This window comes from Lates calcarifer, linkage group LG5 (assembly GCF_001640805.2).
Source record: "Lates calcarifer isolate ASB-BC8 linkage group LG5, TLL_Latcal_v3, whole genome shotgun sequence".
Taxonomy (NCBI): domain Eukaryota; kingdom Metazoa; phylum Chordata; class Actinopteri; family Centropomidae; genus Lates; species Lates calcarifer.
This window is the reverse complement of record NC_066837.1, coordinates 2249764-2267722: the sequence shown is the minus strand read 5'-3', so window position 1 is coordinate 2267722 and position 17959 is coordinate 2249764. Positions and strand designations below refer to the sequence as shown.

Sequence of the window (17959 nt, the reverse complement as noted above, 5' to 3'; positions counted from 1 at the left end):
CCAAAGCCTGTGCCATAGAGCTCCACTGTTGCCCAAAAACTATAAATAACAATGAACACAAATGCCAAATGCGTATTAATCCACCACTGGAAATACCAGTGGAAATACCTCCTGTTAGAGTAATATTTGTTAAAAACTACAGCACCCAGCTGTTCTAGGAAATTATTTACCCTTTTTTAAAGTTGAAATTGTATATATATTTGTGAACTATATTAAAGTATGTATGTCTTCAGTAGGAAGAGCCACAGATAAAGTAATCAAAAACAGTGATATCTAATTTTCAAATATGGAGTCATATCTCCATAGTCTTATTGCTCCAGCCATCCTCATTGAAGCATATGGCTGTGAAACACCAAAATCCAGATATTTAATTAAACACAACATCCAATACAACCACACTGACTAAATGTTTCATTCAGAACTACTTTCCATTGAGGAAATAATTCTTTTGAAAACTGATCACAGAGTGTTTTCTGGGTCTGTTGATTATCCAGAGTAACTAGGAAGTTACTTCTGGAAAGATATTCTGCTGTTGAGTACTTAAATATACATTTTGAATGCATGTAGCAGCACTAGCAAAATTCCATTCACATCCATTGTATAGGTATAGCAGCTGAACTGACAGGAACAGATGCTACGTGTGATAGTATAACAACGCTACAACTATCTGCATGGACAGGTACCACAATTTACCTGGGGTAAATTAAAGTATAAATGTTTTTTGGAGTGAGTGGAAGTTTATTCTTGACTTCTAAAATGTGTTTAGAAAACAAAGCTCACCTCTGTGTCCATTTAGTGGTTGTTTTGGGGCTTTCATCCATGACTTGTGATCCTCTTCAGCAGACTAGAGTTCACCCAGTTGTCATGTAATTATAGATATTTTTCTGAGCACTTTAATTCCTACTAATCTATGTCTTTTAGGTGTTAAAACATCTGTAATTCTGGCACAAATGGGAAAACTCCATCTCCTGAGGAAGATCATAAGATATGATCCAAAGCTTCAGAGTACCCAGTAAGTGGACCTTGAACTGAAATAGTTTTTTAGATGCTTTGTTTCTGAAAATGGATGACATTTTCTGTTGAAATGAATTGCAACACCAACAAATTTACATTTTTACATGTGAAACATAGCCTGTAAATATAAACATACAGCTCACTGTACCTTAAATATTAAATGCATCTCAAAGGTACTCAATCACACATAGAATCTCACTTATGTCTTTTTTGTGAAGAGATGAGAGGTTCAGTAGACAAACTATTTGATTCTGAGGTCATAACTCTTTCAAACTACAGGAAAATAAGACCCCTAGAGGTTGTTTTGTTCATTACACACCAGAAAACAAGACTTGGATGAAACCAAAATGGAGAGGCAACTTCTCAACATTAGGGTGGCAACATACTGTAGCTTTCTTCCCTGGCATACTCATTCAGTGCAGAACAATGCGACCTCCTTTTTTTATCAAATGGTTGAATGTAGTGCTAATAAATGAGCAATGAACTGTATTGTTCAAAGTAGTAAAAAATATGTAAAGACAAAAATCAAATTGCACAACACATTGCACTTTGGGGGGGTATATATGCCTTTATTTTGAAATGACTCTGAAAAATATCTACAATCTGTATAATAATAATAATGAGGTATCAACATAATATAGTATAAAATAAAGAGCTTTTATATCCAAGCCGTTGTTTCTCGTGCTTTTATTTGCATGGCATGGGGAACTGTGTTTCTAGATGAAATACTCCAGGCACTTGTTCCTTTCATCGTCCAGTTCCTGGGTCTCAATCTCAAACTTTTTCATGGCGATGAAATACTGAACAAATGGCTCTCCGAGGGTGCTGCGAATTACAAGATCGTCCCCCAGAGCCTCCAGGGCATCATCGAGCTTCACGGGAATGGCAAATTCCTTCTGCTGACCAGGGGCTTTGTTCAGATCGCTCTCTACATTCAGGTTTCGTCTGATGCCGTCCAATCCTGCGGCCACTGTGGCGGCCAGCACGATGTAAGGGTTGGCCATGGCTGAGCCCAGCTTGTTGTCAATGTGTGTCTCCCTCCCACCATGACATTTGATGTTGAAGGAGCTGCTGTTATCGTTGCTGCCGCAGGTGGCGTAGAGCATCCGTTTGGGGTCTTTGATCGTCTTGGCAATGTGGCTCCGGCAGCCGAGGCCTGGCGACATCAGGCAGCTAAGGGCGGCAGAATGGGTGAGGAGCCCGGCCAGCCATTTCCTGCCTATCTCAGAAAGCTCGCCCACCTTCTCCCCACTGTGGAAGAGGCTACGTCGCCCATTGGCATCCCACAAGCTGTGAGAAAGCACCCCAGCATTGTACAGACCATCATCTGTGAAGAAGCTGGCGATGTAGCTGTGTTTACGAGCCATTTCTTTGATGCCAGTGCGGAAGGTGAAGGCGCTATCTGCGGCCGCAATCCCAAACTCTGGCCTCAGGTTGATCTCCATCTGGCCGGGCCCGCTGGCAGAGGCAATGCTGTCTATGTCTGCGCCCATGCAGTACATGCTGTCCACCAGCTGCTGGAAGAAAGGCAGGTCGTGGTTGCTCAGCAGGGTGGTAGCTGGGAACAGGAGCGTCTTTGGGCCGATTCGATCTGGCGCTCCCAGAACGCAGCATTCGTATGTGAAGGAGGAGTGGAGGGAGAATCCCAGGCTTTGGAGCTGACCAAGGAGCTGCTTGGCGATGAGGCGTGGTGAGGTGCGAAGGGGGTTTCCTGTCACTGTGCATGGGTCGCAGATAACCCGGGCTGTCTGCTCAGCCCAGGGTAGGACTCTGAAGGTCGAAAGGTCAGGGATCAAAAGGACATCACTGCTGAAGTTGGCGGCGCTGGCGTGGTCCACTTCATTGCTCTTAGGACTCAGCGTTAACTCCAAGTAACTTCTCGGCATTGGAACCCCATACACGGCTTTCTCCTACAGACGTAACATTTAGATTAAAGGAGTATCAAACACTTATATTTGCTTTTTTTTACGAAAAGATAGATGAGAAGGCCGATATTAATTTCACATCTGTGTGTCAAGTAGAGAGAAAGAGCTAAGGAGTTAATTAGCCTAGCTTAACATAAAGACTGGATGTAAAGGGAAACATCTAGCATGCCTCTTGCCAGATAGATTAGATTAGATTAGAGTTTCATACATGGAAGAAGCGAACAGGCACGGTCTTGGACCTCGACACCCCGTGAAGATCGGTGGCCTCGAAGCGCACAAAGTTGATGTTCTCTCGGGCGATCTGCTGTTTGATTTGCTCCATGGCTGCAAAGAACCTCTGATTACCAGCGAACTCGACCGCCTCGTTCCCGTTATCTGTAGAAGACAGTTTGAAATATCTGAAAAAAAAAAACATTTGACAGCCACTGATTTCAAACACTAAGCTTCCCATTTTTGAAAACACATCCACAAATCCATGTTTTTCCCTCTCATAGCAGAAGCTCCTTTGGTGTCAAGATAAAGCTAAAGTCAAAGTCAAATCCAAAACCAGTTCCGTTTCAAGGCAGTGAAATAGCAATGAACAACAAGAAACTGAAGCACAACACCCAACTGGATTTGAAGTTATTTAGAAAAAGTCAACAACACATGGTTTGTCCACCATGGACTTAATTTTTACACTGTAAAATGTCCCGCTCTGTATGTATCTTGGTCACAATTAAACAAATAAACCCTACACGAACATTGTTATGTGTCTATGTAAAAAAAAATCCTATTGAGTGATACTCCAAACTGGGAAAACTTGAATCCCATTGAAAAATAATGTCAAAACAACCCATTGTTCCAAGTTGTTCCAAATGTAGATCGCTGAAAAGAGATGTAGATCCTTCTATTGGAGGTCAATGCCAAGTTTTAAATCAAACCTTTAAATTAACGTCATTACTTGGAAATTCCAAGTAAAAATAAAGGAAAGACAAATAGAAATGGCTCAAGAAATCGATATCCATCATCAGTTAAAACAGGATTTTAGACTTGACTCAAAACAGAGACAAGACTTTTAACAGTTTGTCCTGACCATAGAGAGCGTACGCTATCTACAATCTGTGATAAAGGTCAATTTATTTGCTAAATGTTGACTTTGTAAGAGAAGACATTTCTTGATTTGGGATTAAATTTCAATCGAGGATAATCTTTTAACCAAAGCTTGACCAACCTGTATTAGAAGCGCTTGTCTCTTCCCAGGAGCCACCGCTGGCATATGAGTGTGCGCTGACTCCAGACTGCCTATTTGTGTTGGCATCAGACCTGAATGAGCTGGATGAATCCATGCTGGAAGGCAGCTGAATAGATGTGCTCTCTCTGGACCTGGGCCCCCTTCTGGAAGCATCAGAGTGGGGTTTGAAGGTGCTGAACACCCTGTGGGAGTTTCCATCGTCCTGCTGTCCATCTGGCCTACCACCACCACCTCTACCACTCCTGCTGCTGCCCCCATGGAGGTACGTATACGGACTCCCTGGCTTCCCGTCATCTCTTCCCCGGATGTTGAGCAGAGGGCTGTGCCTCAGGATGGTCTTCAGCTCCTCCATGGTCTGCCTGGGGACACCCATCTCACCGTAGGACACCCTGGTTTGAGATGACCCCTCCTTGGTCCAGTCTTCCTCAACAGACGGCTCTTCCAGCCTGGGATCATCTACTCGTTCGGTGGACCTGTGAGGCAGAGGACCGATGGAGATCACAGTGGGGGTGTCTGGAGGTATGGGGGTGCTGGTGAGAGAGTGGACGATGGATGGACCTCCTCCTCTGCTGCTCCAGTCTACAGGAGGTGCATATCTCCCAGTCACCCTCACTCCTTTCCTGTTGCCCACGCTCATCCCTGTGCCATCTATTTGGTCTTTGCTCCTACTCTCGCCCTCCTGGAAAACACACAATGTGTCTATCACAAGAATGGTAAGAGAAGGTAACAATAATACTGATTGAAATTAAGGTTCAGAGACATTAAAAGATAAAATACACGACCCAGTCGATTGAGCACAGTCATTAAAAACCTGTGTTTAAAGTCAAAGATCTGTGCTGAAACAAAATTCAAATCACAAAGTTAGATGTGGAATTGTTACCTTGGTGTCTTCAGAGTCATTCATTTCTTTGATTGTATTCTTTCATGAACAGTGATTTGGAAATTTGATAGCCCCTCATGTGAAGACAGAGCTTCACTCGCACATTAATTTTTATAGACAATTGGCACAATGGTGACGGATTAGAAAATTCTTTTTGCCCCCCAGCACCCACGGGAGTCCGGCTGGAAACTGGCACTGGCCGGCCGCTGGTAGACACTGAGCCACGGCTGCTTTGAGCTCATTGGCTGCCAGCAGGGGACAATTCAGAGTCGCTTTTGTGTCATTGCAAAGTGAGACTGCAGAGCTCAGCAGCTCTGTTTGTGCTTCCAGAAAAGATATGTGAGCAAAAAGTATTTATTCCAGAGAGATAGAAACACACAACTACCAGGACCAGACAATGGCTGCTGTTGTTGAGGCATTAAACAGCTGCTGTCTGAGTGAAATCACTCATCAGATCTGCAAAATGTTTCTTAAAAAAGAAGCTGAACATGAAAGTTTAACATCAGATCAAATTAAATGTTAATTTCCTTTGTTTGACCGACAAAACTCCAAACTACAAGGTCCATTTAATAGGTGTTCTGGAGCTTTCTATCATATCACATCATGTCCATCAGTAGATTTTCTATCTCAAACATTAAGCCAACAAGGACAATAAGTAAATTTAAATATCTAAAATATCATAACAACAAAGCAAACTCATTCTGCTGATGAAGATGGTGTGATTCAACGGAAAGCAACAGCTACTAAATTGACCTTTTTTTCTTTTTGTCAAAAACCATCTATAAAGTCAAGATTAAATTATAAACATAAAAATTGTAATGAAATAATTTATTAAAACTTTATAGACTCACAATAAACAACTAATAAGTAAAATTACAGAACTGTTGTGTTGTGAAAATCACATTCAGCTGGTGTATATCCTTCTGTAGCTCAACTCGCTTTGTCTTCTTATCAATATCTTTGATGCATCATTAAAAGTAATAACTTATTAACCTTTACACCTGGAAACTTGAGGGGTGAGTCACAGGTTTTTTTCTTTTATAATGGGTCATCAGGGCTGCAGCTGTAAATATCAGTAAATCACTGAAAGCACAACAATACATCTAAACCAGCAATGAAAATAAACTGTCAGTAAATAGATTTTGGCTCAGGTGCTCTGCAGGTTGTTTGCAAAAGGTAAATTGTGAATGAACACCAGATAATAGGATCGTTGATACTGAATTTTTCTGCAAATCATCCTTGTAATTCAGCTGGGAGTTTAATGAAAAGAGCAACGTAATTTAGTTCTATTTATAGAGAAAATATACTTTTCCTTGACAGAAAATCTCCTTTTAAACCCACTTAAATATTTAGTATCACTTTACTTAAGCCCAGAAATTCTACTCTTAAAATACGTTGAACTACAGAGACATGTAAAATAACAACCCAAACGTAGTTTTTATTAACGGTTTATTGCTGAATTACTAGCAAAGCAATGCAACCATTAATAAAACCATTAGTGACTTACCCTTAGGTATGCCTTTGTACAAAGTGGTAGCAATAAAATAAAAGTTTTTTTTTCTGCTACTACAACTGGCACTGCTGCTGCCTTTACTGCTGATACACTCCCAGTACTGCTACTACATTTGTATCGCACGCACACTTTGAATTAAACATCAAATGGTCTGAGAAAGTGAACTTAATTACGACTCAACGGCCTCAGAGATCAGGCTCATGCTTTAATGTTTAATGTGCTGAGCTGTAATGTGCTGGTTAATGATGCAGACCTGTTGTTCCTCAACAGGGGAAACATAAAACATCCAAATACAACCACTGAGGAAAAAAAACATGTGGTTTTAACCTGTGCAGAGAGTTTTAGGGTTCATCTGCTGAGGTTTTAAGATGACTGCTGTTAATAGGTTAGTTTGATAATCAGTATAAGACGCTATACAGAGGAGGTGGAGAGAAATTTAGGACTGGTCAAAATGACGATAATACAATACATGTCTATATCTCTAGTGTAAGTTTCACCATAGCCATTTATACTGTGGTAACATTTCTTGGTGGATGAAGCAGCCTGTAAGATTCTTAATTCTAACTTTTTGATCAGTGTGATTAATTTGTGAGGTGTTTAATTTGCAGGATTAGCCAAAAGAGACCGTTATTTTCTCCATAAACACTTTCTCATTAGATTTTTTCATTAAATATACTACGCTGTGATACATATTTTTTTTATCAAAATATGAAATTACAGACACTGTGATAGAGGATTTAATCCATATTTCCCGCTCTTAGAGCTCAAAGCTATGAAAATGACATTATAAACTCAATAGCAATGTTCTTGTTAGGATGCATGCATGGCTGGAAACCACTAGGACTAACAAAGACTTTTTATTCTATTAAATTCTGTTTTATTTCTAGGTGAACTGACCTTAACTACATCAATTTAAAATTTCAATTGTTCAAAATGGGCACAATAACTTCTAAAAACGACCTCTTTAGGTGCAAAAATAATTAAAAATGGAGCAATTTTTCAGGTGTGTGATGGATGTTGTCTGGTGTCCTCTGTCCACACGTGGTCCCAGGAGGTGAGGGGGGGCAGTCAGGCCTCAGCCACCACCTGACCTGTGCAGCATGTCTGGGCAGAACACCTCACATTTTCAGGGTGGGGTTTCCACAGCTTCATCAAGCTGGAGACAATTTAACACAGAAAGGACCGGATGTTTACTTGGTTTCTCTTCAAAATAATGCTTCAGGTGTGTCATTACCGGGGACAAAAATACCTGAGAGGAATACAAGATGTTTGTCATTCTCACTACGTCTTAAAAGTACAAGTAAATGTTTTCCAGCAGGAGTCAAGTGGAAATAGTTAACATTTTAAACATGTTATTGTTGTGGGAACTCCCCGTTATTCCGGTTTTGCCACCTGTTCATTGGAAATGTAGTGTTTGAACTTCACTTACAGCTCACCTGTATCTACTTGGATTCAGAGAATTCCCCTGTAGGCTGATTATGAAACTGGTCAGACAGACTCAAGCATGTGAAGTTCAAAGAAATGTCTTTGCCTTTTAACTAATAATTAAAGGATTGACAGGAAGATGATTTTTCTGGAAAGATAAAGCTTTCTATCAAACATTAAAAACATAACAAGATGTCTTCTGGTAACACACCTACAAAACCATATATATACACACATACCGTTACTATATACTGTTATTGTGAGTGTTGATTAATGTGGTGATGGATGAATGGATTGATTGTTTGGTCAGTGGTCATCACAATTACCCAGAGACTAAAGTGAAAGTTTTTAAATGTTTATTTTCTCAGTGTAAACCCAAATATATTATTTACAGTGAGAAAATCGGTATATCCTCACATTTGAGAAGAAATGTAGACAAATAGTGGTGGTGCGATTACAAAATAAGGGTTTTATTGTGAAAATCCCAACAGGAAATTACGTCCCCCTTTCTTTCCAACTTGTCGGTGTCATCCGAAGAGATCAGGAGACTTCGGCTCCGCTCGGAGAAGCAGCACCGGACTGTATGGTGGAGAACCGTTTTATAATTTTACCTTTTTCTGGGGACCGGCTGTATGATTAAGCTACAATCTTCAATGAGTAAGCATATCCCAGTAAGTAACATGGTTTTTAATTTTTTTCTTTGTGGCTGCCATTTTGTGTTTATTCCTTTCGGCTTGTGTTGTAGCGGTAAATCAGTACGTTATCGTTACCAGCTGGCCTTCACGTTTTTCGGCGAAATCACGGCCTGCTCGGGGACAAACCCGGTTGAATATCTCCACGACTTTGACGCCTGATATTTAGCCTCAAATTCGGCTGTAACACAAACCGACTAAACGGGTATCTTCCCCGGTTATTTAGCTGTAATTTCATGGAGGTTAGCGTGATGTTCGTCGCGGTTATAGGGGAAGGAAGCCGCTTGTCGGATGCGCAGCAGCCACGGGCTGGTCCCGGCTAATTTACTCGAAGTTTCTGTCGGTTAAAATCGACGCATTTTATCGTGAAATAAATCAAAAACACAAGTGATATTTTCTTAGTGATTTCCGACACGGACTAGCCGCCTGCTGCTTTAACGAGGCGTCGTTTTTGTCACCTGAAAGCTCCGTGTAGTTTGCCTCCTGTCAGTGCCTATAGGCCTCTAACGTTATATGATGGCGCCCAGTCTATCCTCACACAAAGGACACTTTACAGCCCTGTAATGTAATGCAACAACATTTCATCCATTTAAACCGCCACTTCTGTGCTTTGTACCTCTTTTATCTCTCTGTACCACCTCCCTATTGGTCTTTTAATCGTTCTCTTTTCTCCCCATTGCAATATTTTCTACCAAATTGCTGTGTTTCAGTCGGAAAATACCGGATTAACAAAGCATACTTGAACAGCTTAGGTTTTTTTAGTATTTGGAGCTCAGACTAGAAAGAACTATTCCCAGTGTAAGCGGTGTTAAACACTTGATAAGGGTGTAAAAACAATAGGAACTAAATGGCAGTGAGTCAGATTTGTGATGATGATGATGATGATAATAACAGAGGGTTTGTTAAAGCCCTGCTGAAGGCCTCATGGTGAGCTCAGTTTTCATGGATATGACCTAGATGTCAGAAATGACACATCCTTTCTATTGTACTCTGGCAGCCATTAGTTGGGATATAACACAGTACTGCGGTGTGAGTTTATATAACATCCAGGCAGGTAGATTTCCCCTCCTCTGCCCTCCTGTGAAGCATTATATCTCCCATTTTGTTGCATGAATTAATCAGAATTTTCTCACACCTACGTCTGTTCAGAGTGGGAATCAAAAAAAGACAGGAAACTTCACTAGTTTTCATTTTAGTAACAGATAACGTAATTACCAATATATATCAAGACATAGACTTTATTATTTTATCATTTTTGCAGGTATTAGGGATTATTAGCAATCATTAAGCCACACTGATAATTATTGTGATATAAAATTACAGCCTGATGTAAAATTTTCCTGATGCCAATAATGTCCCATTTAATGTATTTCTATGCTTAGAAAGTATGTACAGAAATAAATCACAAACTGCCAGTCACATCACAGTGTGATGTTAGGTTAGATTTTATCTTTAGTATCATTTTTCTGCCTCTGATTTGTAAAATGTTCCACTGGTTGTCAAGCGTTTGTCGTCTTCTGACCATAAAGAAAAGTTTAAAACTACAATTAACCTGCTCTGGTTCCTTCAACTTTCACTCTGGAGCAAAAATCAGCCTTTAAACTTTAGAGAAATGATAATTTGTGGTGACAGTTCATGAAAGCATGAGCTGCAGGAAGCCATTAAAATCATATAAAGATGGTAGCTGCTGGTTTTTCTTGGCTACCTTTAAAGCTTTTTAAGTTGGTGTAAAATGGAAGCTCTGGATCAAATCCCTCAGTCTTTTATTCTGAAGGGCTGGTCCAGGATCAGTATCAAGGCCAGTGTTGGACTAGCCTGATACTACACGTAAGCGACAACACTGATGCAACTGTGAGACAATACAGAAATGTCAACATCTAAGTTCCTGTTTTGAAAATAAGAGTTGAAATTCAACATCTGCTCTATTCAAGTTAGACTGCGACTAAATGATTATTGTCGAATCTGTTGTTTTAAAAGATGCTTTTGTTCTGAAACTGTCAAAAAGATAACGACAAGTGTTGATCACAGGTTGTCAGCGTCTTACACTGGAGAAAAAAAACAACATATCCAGTTATTAATGACACGAAACAGGGAAAATCCAACAAACTCTTACATTTTATTAAGTATTTTTGGTTGGCAACTGCTTTTACACATTAATTAATTAAAGTAGCACTAATTAGTCAACTGGCAGAAAGTTAATTAAGTTGGTTCTGACTATCAATTAATCACCTCACTGATTTTTTTAAGCAAAAACCATTTTAAAAAACTGGCTGGTTCCAGCTGCTTAAATGTCAGTGTTTACTGGTTTTCTTTCTTGTGAACAATATGAAACTGATGGATATTTTTCTCAACTGGTTGACATTTTACAGACCAAACCTGTGATCAATAATGAATTAATTGACAATGAAATATTGCAGCATTAGCTCAAATACTAACATGATTATATCTGTCAGTCAGCAAAGTGCACCTCCAGTGGCTGTTTTAAGAAGCAGCCTAAAGCAAAGAGCACCTTTGATTCGCACCGACACTCAACAGAAACCATCCGTGTCCTGTAATTATGTGTTTTTAAAAAGTTGCTTCTTCTGTCTTGTCCCCCCTCCTCCCCATCTCCTCACCCACCCACCCTCCCCCTGTGTCCTGCAGCAGTTCTGTGGTGTTCTGGGTCACACATTTATGGAGTTTCTGAAGGGCAGTGGGGACTACTGCCAGGCTCAGCACGCTGCCTATGCAGACGAGTGAACAGCCAGACTCGACGCCATCATCGATCCGACGCACTTGAGCCACAGGAGGGACCCCCGGAAAGTTGGCAGGACCGGGACCGGGACCGCCTCCCAGAACCAGCGACAACTCGGCCTGGATGGGGTAACTCCACCCGCTGCACACTGCCCTCGTCGGCTTCCGCCTGGCCAGAATCAAGGTGGAACCAGCCTTGTTTTTTTCCTCCTTTTCTTTTGTTTTATTGGAAAGGAGAGGGTTTTGAGTTACTTTTCTGATTGTCCGCCCTTTTTCGGCCTCGCCAACACCACCCCCCCTCAAAATCTCCCCGTTTTGCCTGTCGCAGCCTTCGTTTATTCCGTTTTTTCTTTCTTTTCTAAGCCTCGCCAACCTCGAAGAAGACCGGAGGATTTTTCCTTTTTGTTTTTTGTGTTTTCTGGAAGCTCGTTGGATATTTTGTGTTTGACATTCCCTCCGAGTTTAACTAAGTGTTTACATTAGTGTTTTTACTCTGTGGAAGACTTTTGGGTTTCGTTATATATATTTTTTTACGTTGTCACAATGGCTCGTATGAACAGACCGGCCCCTGTGGAGATCACCTACAAAAACATGAGGTTCCTCATCACCCACAATCCCACCAACGCCACCCTGAACAAGTTCATTGAGGTGAGCTGCCGTGTCAGTTAAAAGATAATTAAGGGGAAGATGAGGTAGTTTCTAGTACATGTTCACACAAGAACAAAGATAATGTTTTGAGTAGAGATAACTAAATATTAATGCATTGAAAACATGTTTCAGAGGAAGATGGAACGATAATCAATGACGCTTAGGAGCTAGCACATGAAAAACCTCCAGATTTAAAGGAGTTGATTGTAGTTTTAAATCAAGTTTTATGCACTTCCACCATATTTGAGGAAGTTCTACTGTTTGTTTCTGCTTTTTTAAAAACTTTCTCTCACCAATCCTTTGATGCATTTCTACAGGAGCTGAAGAAATATGGAGTCACCACCGTAGTGAGAGTTTGTGAGGCCACCTATGATGCCACCCTGGTGGTGAAAGAGGGAATCCAGGTTCTGGTGAGTTAAAAACACACAACTCTAATGAACGCTGCGACTCTGAGTGGAATAAACCACCCCCTCCTCTCAAGCTGTGGGTTTCTCTCCCCAAAACATGGCGTGGTCGGGTTTTATCCCACTGCTTTTAAGCTGTTTTCTTGCAGCGTTACGTAAAATTTTCCATTAATAAAACTCATAACAGGCTAAGTGCAGTCGTGACTCACAGCTTGTACCTTTTCCCTGCTGTCAACATGGTGACTTTATCCTGTAGATTGAGTGAGTTTATAGACTCACTGTGGGAGTTAATTCTTTTAAAAACAACAAGTTGTTCTGCTTTTCTATTTTCAAAGCATTAATTGACAGATCAGCACAGATTATCCCAATTTATTTGTACTATTTGATCCAGAGTTCAGATAACCTCATCATGGCGTCCTGTACTCATCAGAAATCATCTTCCTCTGCCTGAGAACAGATTAGAAAGTGAAGCAGATGTAAATTAACGTATCAAATTTATGGCTGCGACTAACTAATGATCACTTAATCTGTAAATTAAGTTTTCTATTAATTGTTTAATCAGAAAACAGTGAAAAAGAGTCCAAGGTGACATGTTGAGAATGCTGATTCTGTCTTATCAACAAATTATATTTAATTTAAATTGATGTAAAACAGATAAAAGCAGAAACTCCTCCTATCAGCAGCAAATACTTGACATTTTCGCTTCATTTCCAATCAGAAGTATACCCTTTGTCCATTGACTAATTGATTAATTAATTGATTAATCGACTCATTCTTGCAGAGCTAATTAAATTATCTGCCAGCCAGTGGTTTTTGACCTATGGAAGAGAGTCAGAAACATTGCACCACTTGGTATTTGGGTTCATTTACTGTGTCGTGTAAAAAAAAATGAAATAAAACTATGCGTAACCAGTGAACAACATGTTGGAAACATCAAAAAGAAGACACTGATACAGGAGAAAGAAAACCCCCTTCGACCGTCCCTTCCCCCTACAACAACATTTTTCTTTCCCTGCAGCCGGCTCAGCCCTCACACTTCTTTTGTTTTGGTTTCCAAGAAACTGGGCCAATGACGTCATTTCCCTCTTTCTCCCTCTCCTCCTCCCAGGATTGGCCATTCGATGATGGAGCCCCTCCCTCCAACCAGATCGTGGACGATTGGCTGAACCTGCTGAAGCTGAAGTTCAGGGAGGAGCCCGGCTGCTGCATCGCTGTCCACTGTGTGGCAGGACTGGGGAGGTGAGCACCCGCTCTCATAAAGATTAAATATTACACTCTTATCATTCGGGATAATGGTTTACACGTGATCTCTGTTGGTGGGAATGTGGCAAATAAAACCGACACTTCCTCCTGTTGGGAGGTTATCTGCTACAGAGACGATTAGTCGATTGATTTATCTTTTAAAAATGTCAAACATGCTCCAGCTTCAGCTTTAAAATGGAAGATTTACTGCTTTTCTCAGCTTTATATCATTGTTAATTTATTACTTTTGGATTTTAGACTCCTGAGTTCAAGCTACTTCCTGTTTTCTGACATTTAACAGACTGAACAAATAATCTGTAAATCAAAAAACTGAGCTTTCTGTGCTTTGGAAGTATGAAAAAATCACCTTAAAAGCAACAGTAGAAGCCTTTATGTCCTCATAAATGTCAGTCCTGTCTTGTTTTAAGGTGTTATTATATAAAATTAAATGGTTATTGTTTGATAAAATACTGGTTGTTAGCTTTACTCATTAATACCACATTGAGTCAGAGTTTGGAAATTAAGATAAACAGAAAAATATGTGTTATTATCAGCAGTCGAGTGGGTTTTCCTTTAATTTCCCGTACATGACTCAGGACTTGTTTTGTCCCGCTGTGTTTTCTGTTTAGAAAGAAACCTACTGAACAAGTTCTTTTTAATCTGATCTGAGATTCAGAAAATAGCTGCACATCCACTCCTTGAACCTTTAATTTGCTGCCGTCCTCTTACACACTCAGCTTCCTCTTTAGTTACACCCTTAAAGCAGTCGTCTTCACGCGCGCTTTTGAAGGTTGTGAAATATTTTCTTTGATTAAACTAGATTGAATAAAATGTCCTCTCTCTAACCGACCCCGTCCTCCCTCTTCTCTCCTGCAGGGCTCCTGTTCTGGTCGCGCTCGCCTTGATAGAATGTGGGATGAAATATGAAGATGCTGTCCAGTTCATTCGACAGTAAGTTCATGTAACAATAAAAACCTTTTGGCTGTTATGCAAGTATCAGAAGATGAAGGTTATGTTTGGTTTTGAAAAGCTGATGCAGCCTCTCGGTGGTTTCTGCTGCTACACTGAAACAGCGTTTTGTCTTTGCCTGGCTGATACTGCGCTCTTCAGGCTTACACCTGCAGCTATAGCAGAATTTCTTGATAATAATCCCTTTATGTTTTGGTTATATAAACATCATTGTGACCACAGTACTGAGTGGGGCTCTGTACAACTGAAAAATGAACTCAGTACTGGGCCTGTATTGCTGGGCCACTCACTCTGAGATCATCTTTGTGTGCGACACACCTGTGTCTGTCAAAAACAAGGTGATTTTGCGCAACATAAAGCAGAGAGGATGAGTCATACCTGTAAATAGCCGAGGTATCAGATAGTGAGATGAGGGTGATTCAGGAGGAGGAGGGCTTTAAAGTATGATGAGTCATTGCTGAAAATATTTGTATGTCCTACATGTTTTGCTGTGAAAGATTAAAAGGATGATCATCGAAAAGTTACCAGAGTAATGTTTAAATGCCAGTATTGTAGTATTTAATCTAAAATAGCTGCATGTTATGATAAAGAAAGGGTTTTCTGGATTAAAAACTTGTGTAATTTGTTTATGTTACAATATCAGTATGTCTTGAATTTTCTGGAATAATAACTGAGACATTGTTCATAGACAAAATAATCTTACAGCAGTGATTGTTTTTGACAAATTCAGCAAGGTAAATATCTGACCAATCAAAGTAAAATCATGTAAAGATCTAATATAGTCCTAAAGATGTCCTGCTCATTGAGCTGTAACATTGTCCACAAATCACCCACTCCAAATTAGAATGTATAAAGTGGCTAATTATGTGGATAGCTTCATTTTTTGTGGTCTTGTCCCAGCTGGTGTTCAGAGATAATGTAGACCTGTCCTGTGAATTTAAGATTAAAGCCACATAATGTAACTAATGTAACCTCCTGTTGTTTCTTTCAGGAAGCGTCGAGGAGCGTTCAACAGCAAGCAGCTGTTCTACCTGGAGAAATATCGTCCAAAGATGCGCCTGCGCTTCAAAGATTCCAACGGCCATCGCAATAACTGCTGCATCCAGTAGAGCCAAACCTGAGCCACGCCAACCCACCCCCCCACCCCACCACTACAGAAGAGTTCAATTCAAACTTGCTTGCTTATTACCAAGCAGGTTTGTTTTCTTAGTCATTGTGTTGAAGTATTTTTATTTGGAAAACCATGCGCGGTAATTCAACTGTTCTCCCCCCTTCCCTCCCTCCCTCCCTCCCTTCTCCACCACCTTCCCTCTTCAGGTTCAAAAATCAAGTGTCAAAAAAAAAAAAGAAAAGAAAGAAAAGAAGAAAACAAAAGTTGTGTGAACCGGGATCACAATGTTTCCTACTTCATGTGCCCATTAAAAAAAAAAAAAAAAAAATTAGGAAGGGCAGCGCTGAGTTGTGTATCATTGTCAGATGTTGGATTAATTGTTTTTCTGCAAACGCATCCCAAAGATTTTGATTGGCCAGTGCGTTTACATCGCCTGAGAATGTGCTAAAGAAAAAAAACACATTTTTAATTTCATGTGAGCAATTATGTCCCCAGATCGATCAATTTTAGGGTTCCGTTTCAAGACTGACTAGAAAGAGGTATGCCTTCCTTGAAATCAGATGGTTCATCCATAAATGCCTTACAATCGAAGTGGAACAAAGGCAATCGAGGCGGGAGTCGCCTCCCGCTGGCATTTGGAAAAAGGTGTTTCATTTTTCTACTCGGAACAAAAAAAAAAAGAAATAGTTGCCTTTGTCTTGTGCAGGAAGTCTTACACACACTTATGCCCTTTCAGTAACTATTTTTTAATATAAAATGCTTAATTGTTGCAATATTTGTCAATTGAAAGTCTAGGAACTCGTACTTTTTTCTTTTCTCTATCAAACCTTCTGTTTACTAATTAACTGCCATGTCCAAAATGTGATTTTCTTTTATTTTTATTTTTCTCAGTTTTTTTTTTTCCTTGCTTCAAACTGGACTTCCAACGTCTGCGATATTTTGTATGCCTTTTTATTTGATGTCCGTAACTTAAGACTTGGATACTTGATGATTTTATGTATTTGAAAATGTGTATTATTATTATTAGGTTGGCTATTTATACTATCAATGGATGTGTGATTTAGTACCGTGAGCGACAAAGTTGTACCTGTTCACCAACTTGTGAGAGTACATTAAATGATACACTGAAAAACAGCAGAGGGAAGTGTTGATGAGTGGTTATTTTATAGAAGCTGGATAAAGAAATGTCCATTCACCAGTTCTTTTCCATGATTTTTAACTGCTTCTCATGAGCTGATGGAGTTTGCTGAGTTTTTAAAGTACTTTCTAAATGTAGAAATACAACTTCAAGAAGTAATAACTACATTATAAAACAGCAGTAAGTAAAACATCTGAATGATTTGGGTTCATTTTGAGAAGATATGTACACCAAGAGAAATTGTGTTAAAAGTTTTGTCTCACATCTGTTTTCTACACTTACACACAGGTAATAAGAAATAATAATAAATCCAAAGTGCCATAGATATAGACCTGAGTAACCTGCTTGACGTTACATGTCTTTAAAAAGAGAAATGTATTTTGTCGAACACTGTTGTGCGTAAAAATCACTTTCATGACTCAGTGGTGGAAAGTAACAAAGTATTTACTCCATTACTATACTTAAACACCACTCTGAGGTACTTGCAAATAAAGTACAAGTACCTCAAAATGGAAATATTCTGTTTTAATTCTTCTACATCTTCACACAGGTGTTTTCAGTTGTGTTTAATTAGACCTGCTCAGGTTGGAGTTGTGCAAACCCATGCTGAGAATGTGTGAAGTCAGAGCCCTCGAGGACCTAAAAGTATTTTTTTTTTTATCTTGCTGCACAGAAAAATAACTAACTCCTGAAAGTGGCAGTTTTGCACAGTGAGTATTTTTACTTTTGCTACTTTGAATTCAGGACCTTTACTTGTGTTTTGTGTCCCATTAGTCACATGTTCCTGATCTTAAATGGAATAAAGAGGAAACATCACGCAGCTTCCTCACATCTGTAAAGCCAGGCACAAACAGCAACACTGCGCGTAAAGTGTATGATGCATGCAGTGTTTTTGTTGGACTAACAGAAAGTTTTGTTCAGCAAATAACCTCTTTAGTTTCAGGCAAGAAAAAGGTTGAAGCTTGGGTTAAATTCCTTAAAAAGTGAAGCCATAATCGAGCAAAAATAATTGTAGAATGTGATGAAAACTTTCT

The 17959-nt window shown here is 39.8% G+C and overlaps 2 protein-coding genes across 4 annotated transcripts; one reads left to right on the top strand and one right to left on the bottom strand.

Annotated features, from left to right (window-relative positions):
* Positions 1-120: 120 nt before the first annotated feature.
* lgsn (lengsin, lens protein with glutamine synthetase domain) lies at positions 121-5218 on the bottom strand. Its single transcript, XM_018672527.2, has 4 exons — positions 5051-5218; positions 4150-4849; positions 3148-3314; positions 121-2924 (listed from the first exon to the last, which is right to left on the bottom strand). Exons 1-4 carry the CDS (start codon positions 5072-5074, stop codon positions 1731-1733), a joined length of 2085 nt encoding a protein of 694 aa, XP_018528043.1. The 5' UTR covers positions 5075-5218; the 3' UTR covers positions 121-1730.
* Positions 5219-8503: 3285 nt separating this feature from the next.
* On the top strand, positions 8504-16924 carry ptp4a1 (protein tyrosine phosphatase 4A1). Of its 3 annotated transcripts, XM_018672531.2 has the most exons (7): positions 8504-8659; positions 11324-11542; positions 11974-12061; positions 12379-12471; positions 13574-13704; positions 14584-14658; positions 15668-16924. In XM_018672531.2, the coding sequence occupies exons 2-7, from the start codon at positions 11538-11540 to the stop codon at positions 15783-15785; spliced, it is 510 nt and encodes a 169-aa protein (XP_018528047.1). In that variant the 5' UTR covers positions 8504-8659; positions 11324-11537; the 3' UTR covers positions 15786-16924. The 3 variants fall into 3 exon arrangements, with proteins under 3 accessions (XP_018528047.1, XP_018528044.1, XP_018528046.1); XM_018672528.2 differs by having other exon boundaries at positions 11324-12061; XM_018672530.2 differs by having other exon boundaries at positions 8505-8659; positions 11327-12061.
* The last annotated feature ends 1035 nt before the right edge of the window (positions 16925-17959 follow it).

Coding starts and splice junctions, on each gene's coding strand:
- lgsn (XM_018672527.2), bottom strand. CDS start 5,074: ATGAATGACTCTGAAGACACCAAG. Junction 3,315..4,149: donor GACAAGCGCTTCTAATACAG/GTTGGTCAAGCT, acceptor TGTCTTCTACAG/ATAACGGGAACGAGGCGGTC. Junction 2,925..3,147: donor TGCCTGTTCGCTTCTTCCAT/GTATGAAACTCT, acceptor TTACGTCTGTAG/GAGAAAGCCGTGTATGGGGT.
- ptp4a1 (XM_018672528.2), top strand. CDS start 11,957: ATGGCTCGTATGAACAGACCGGCCCCTGTGGAGATCACCTACAAAAAC. Junction 12,062..12,378: donor CCCTGAACAAGTTCATTGAG/GTGAGCTGCCGT, acceptor GCATTTCTACAG/GAGCTGAAGAAATATGGAGT. Junction 13,705..14,583: donor TGTGTGGCAGGACTGGGGAG/GTGAGCACCCGC, acceptor TCTCTCCTGCAG/GGCTCCTGTTCTGGTCGCGC.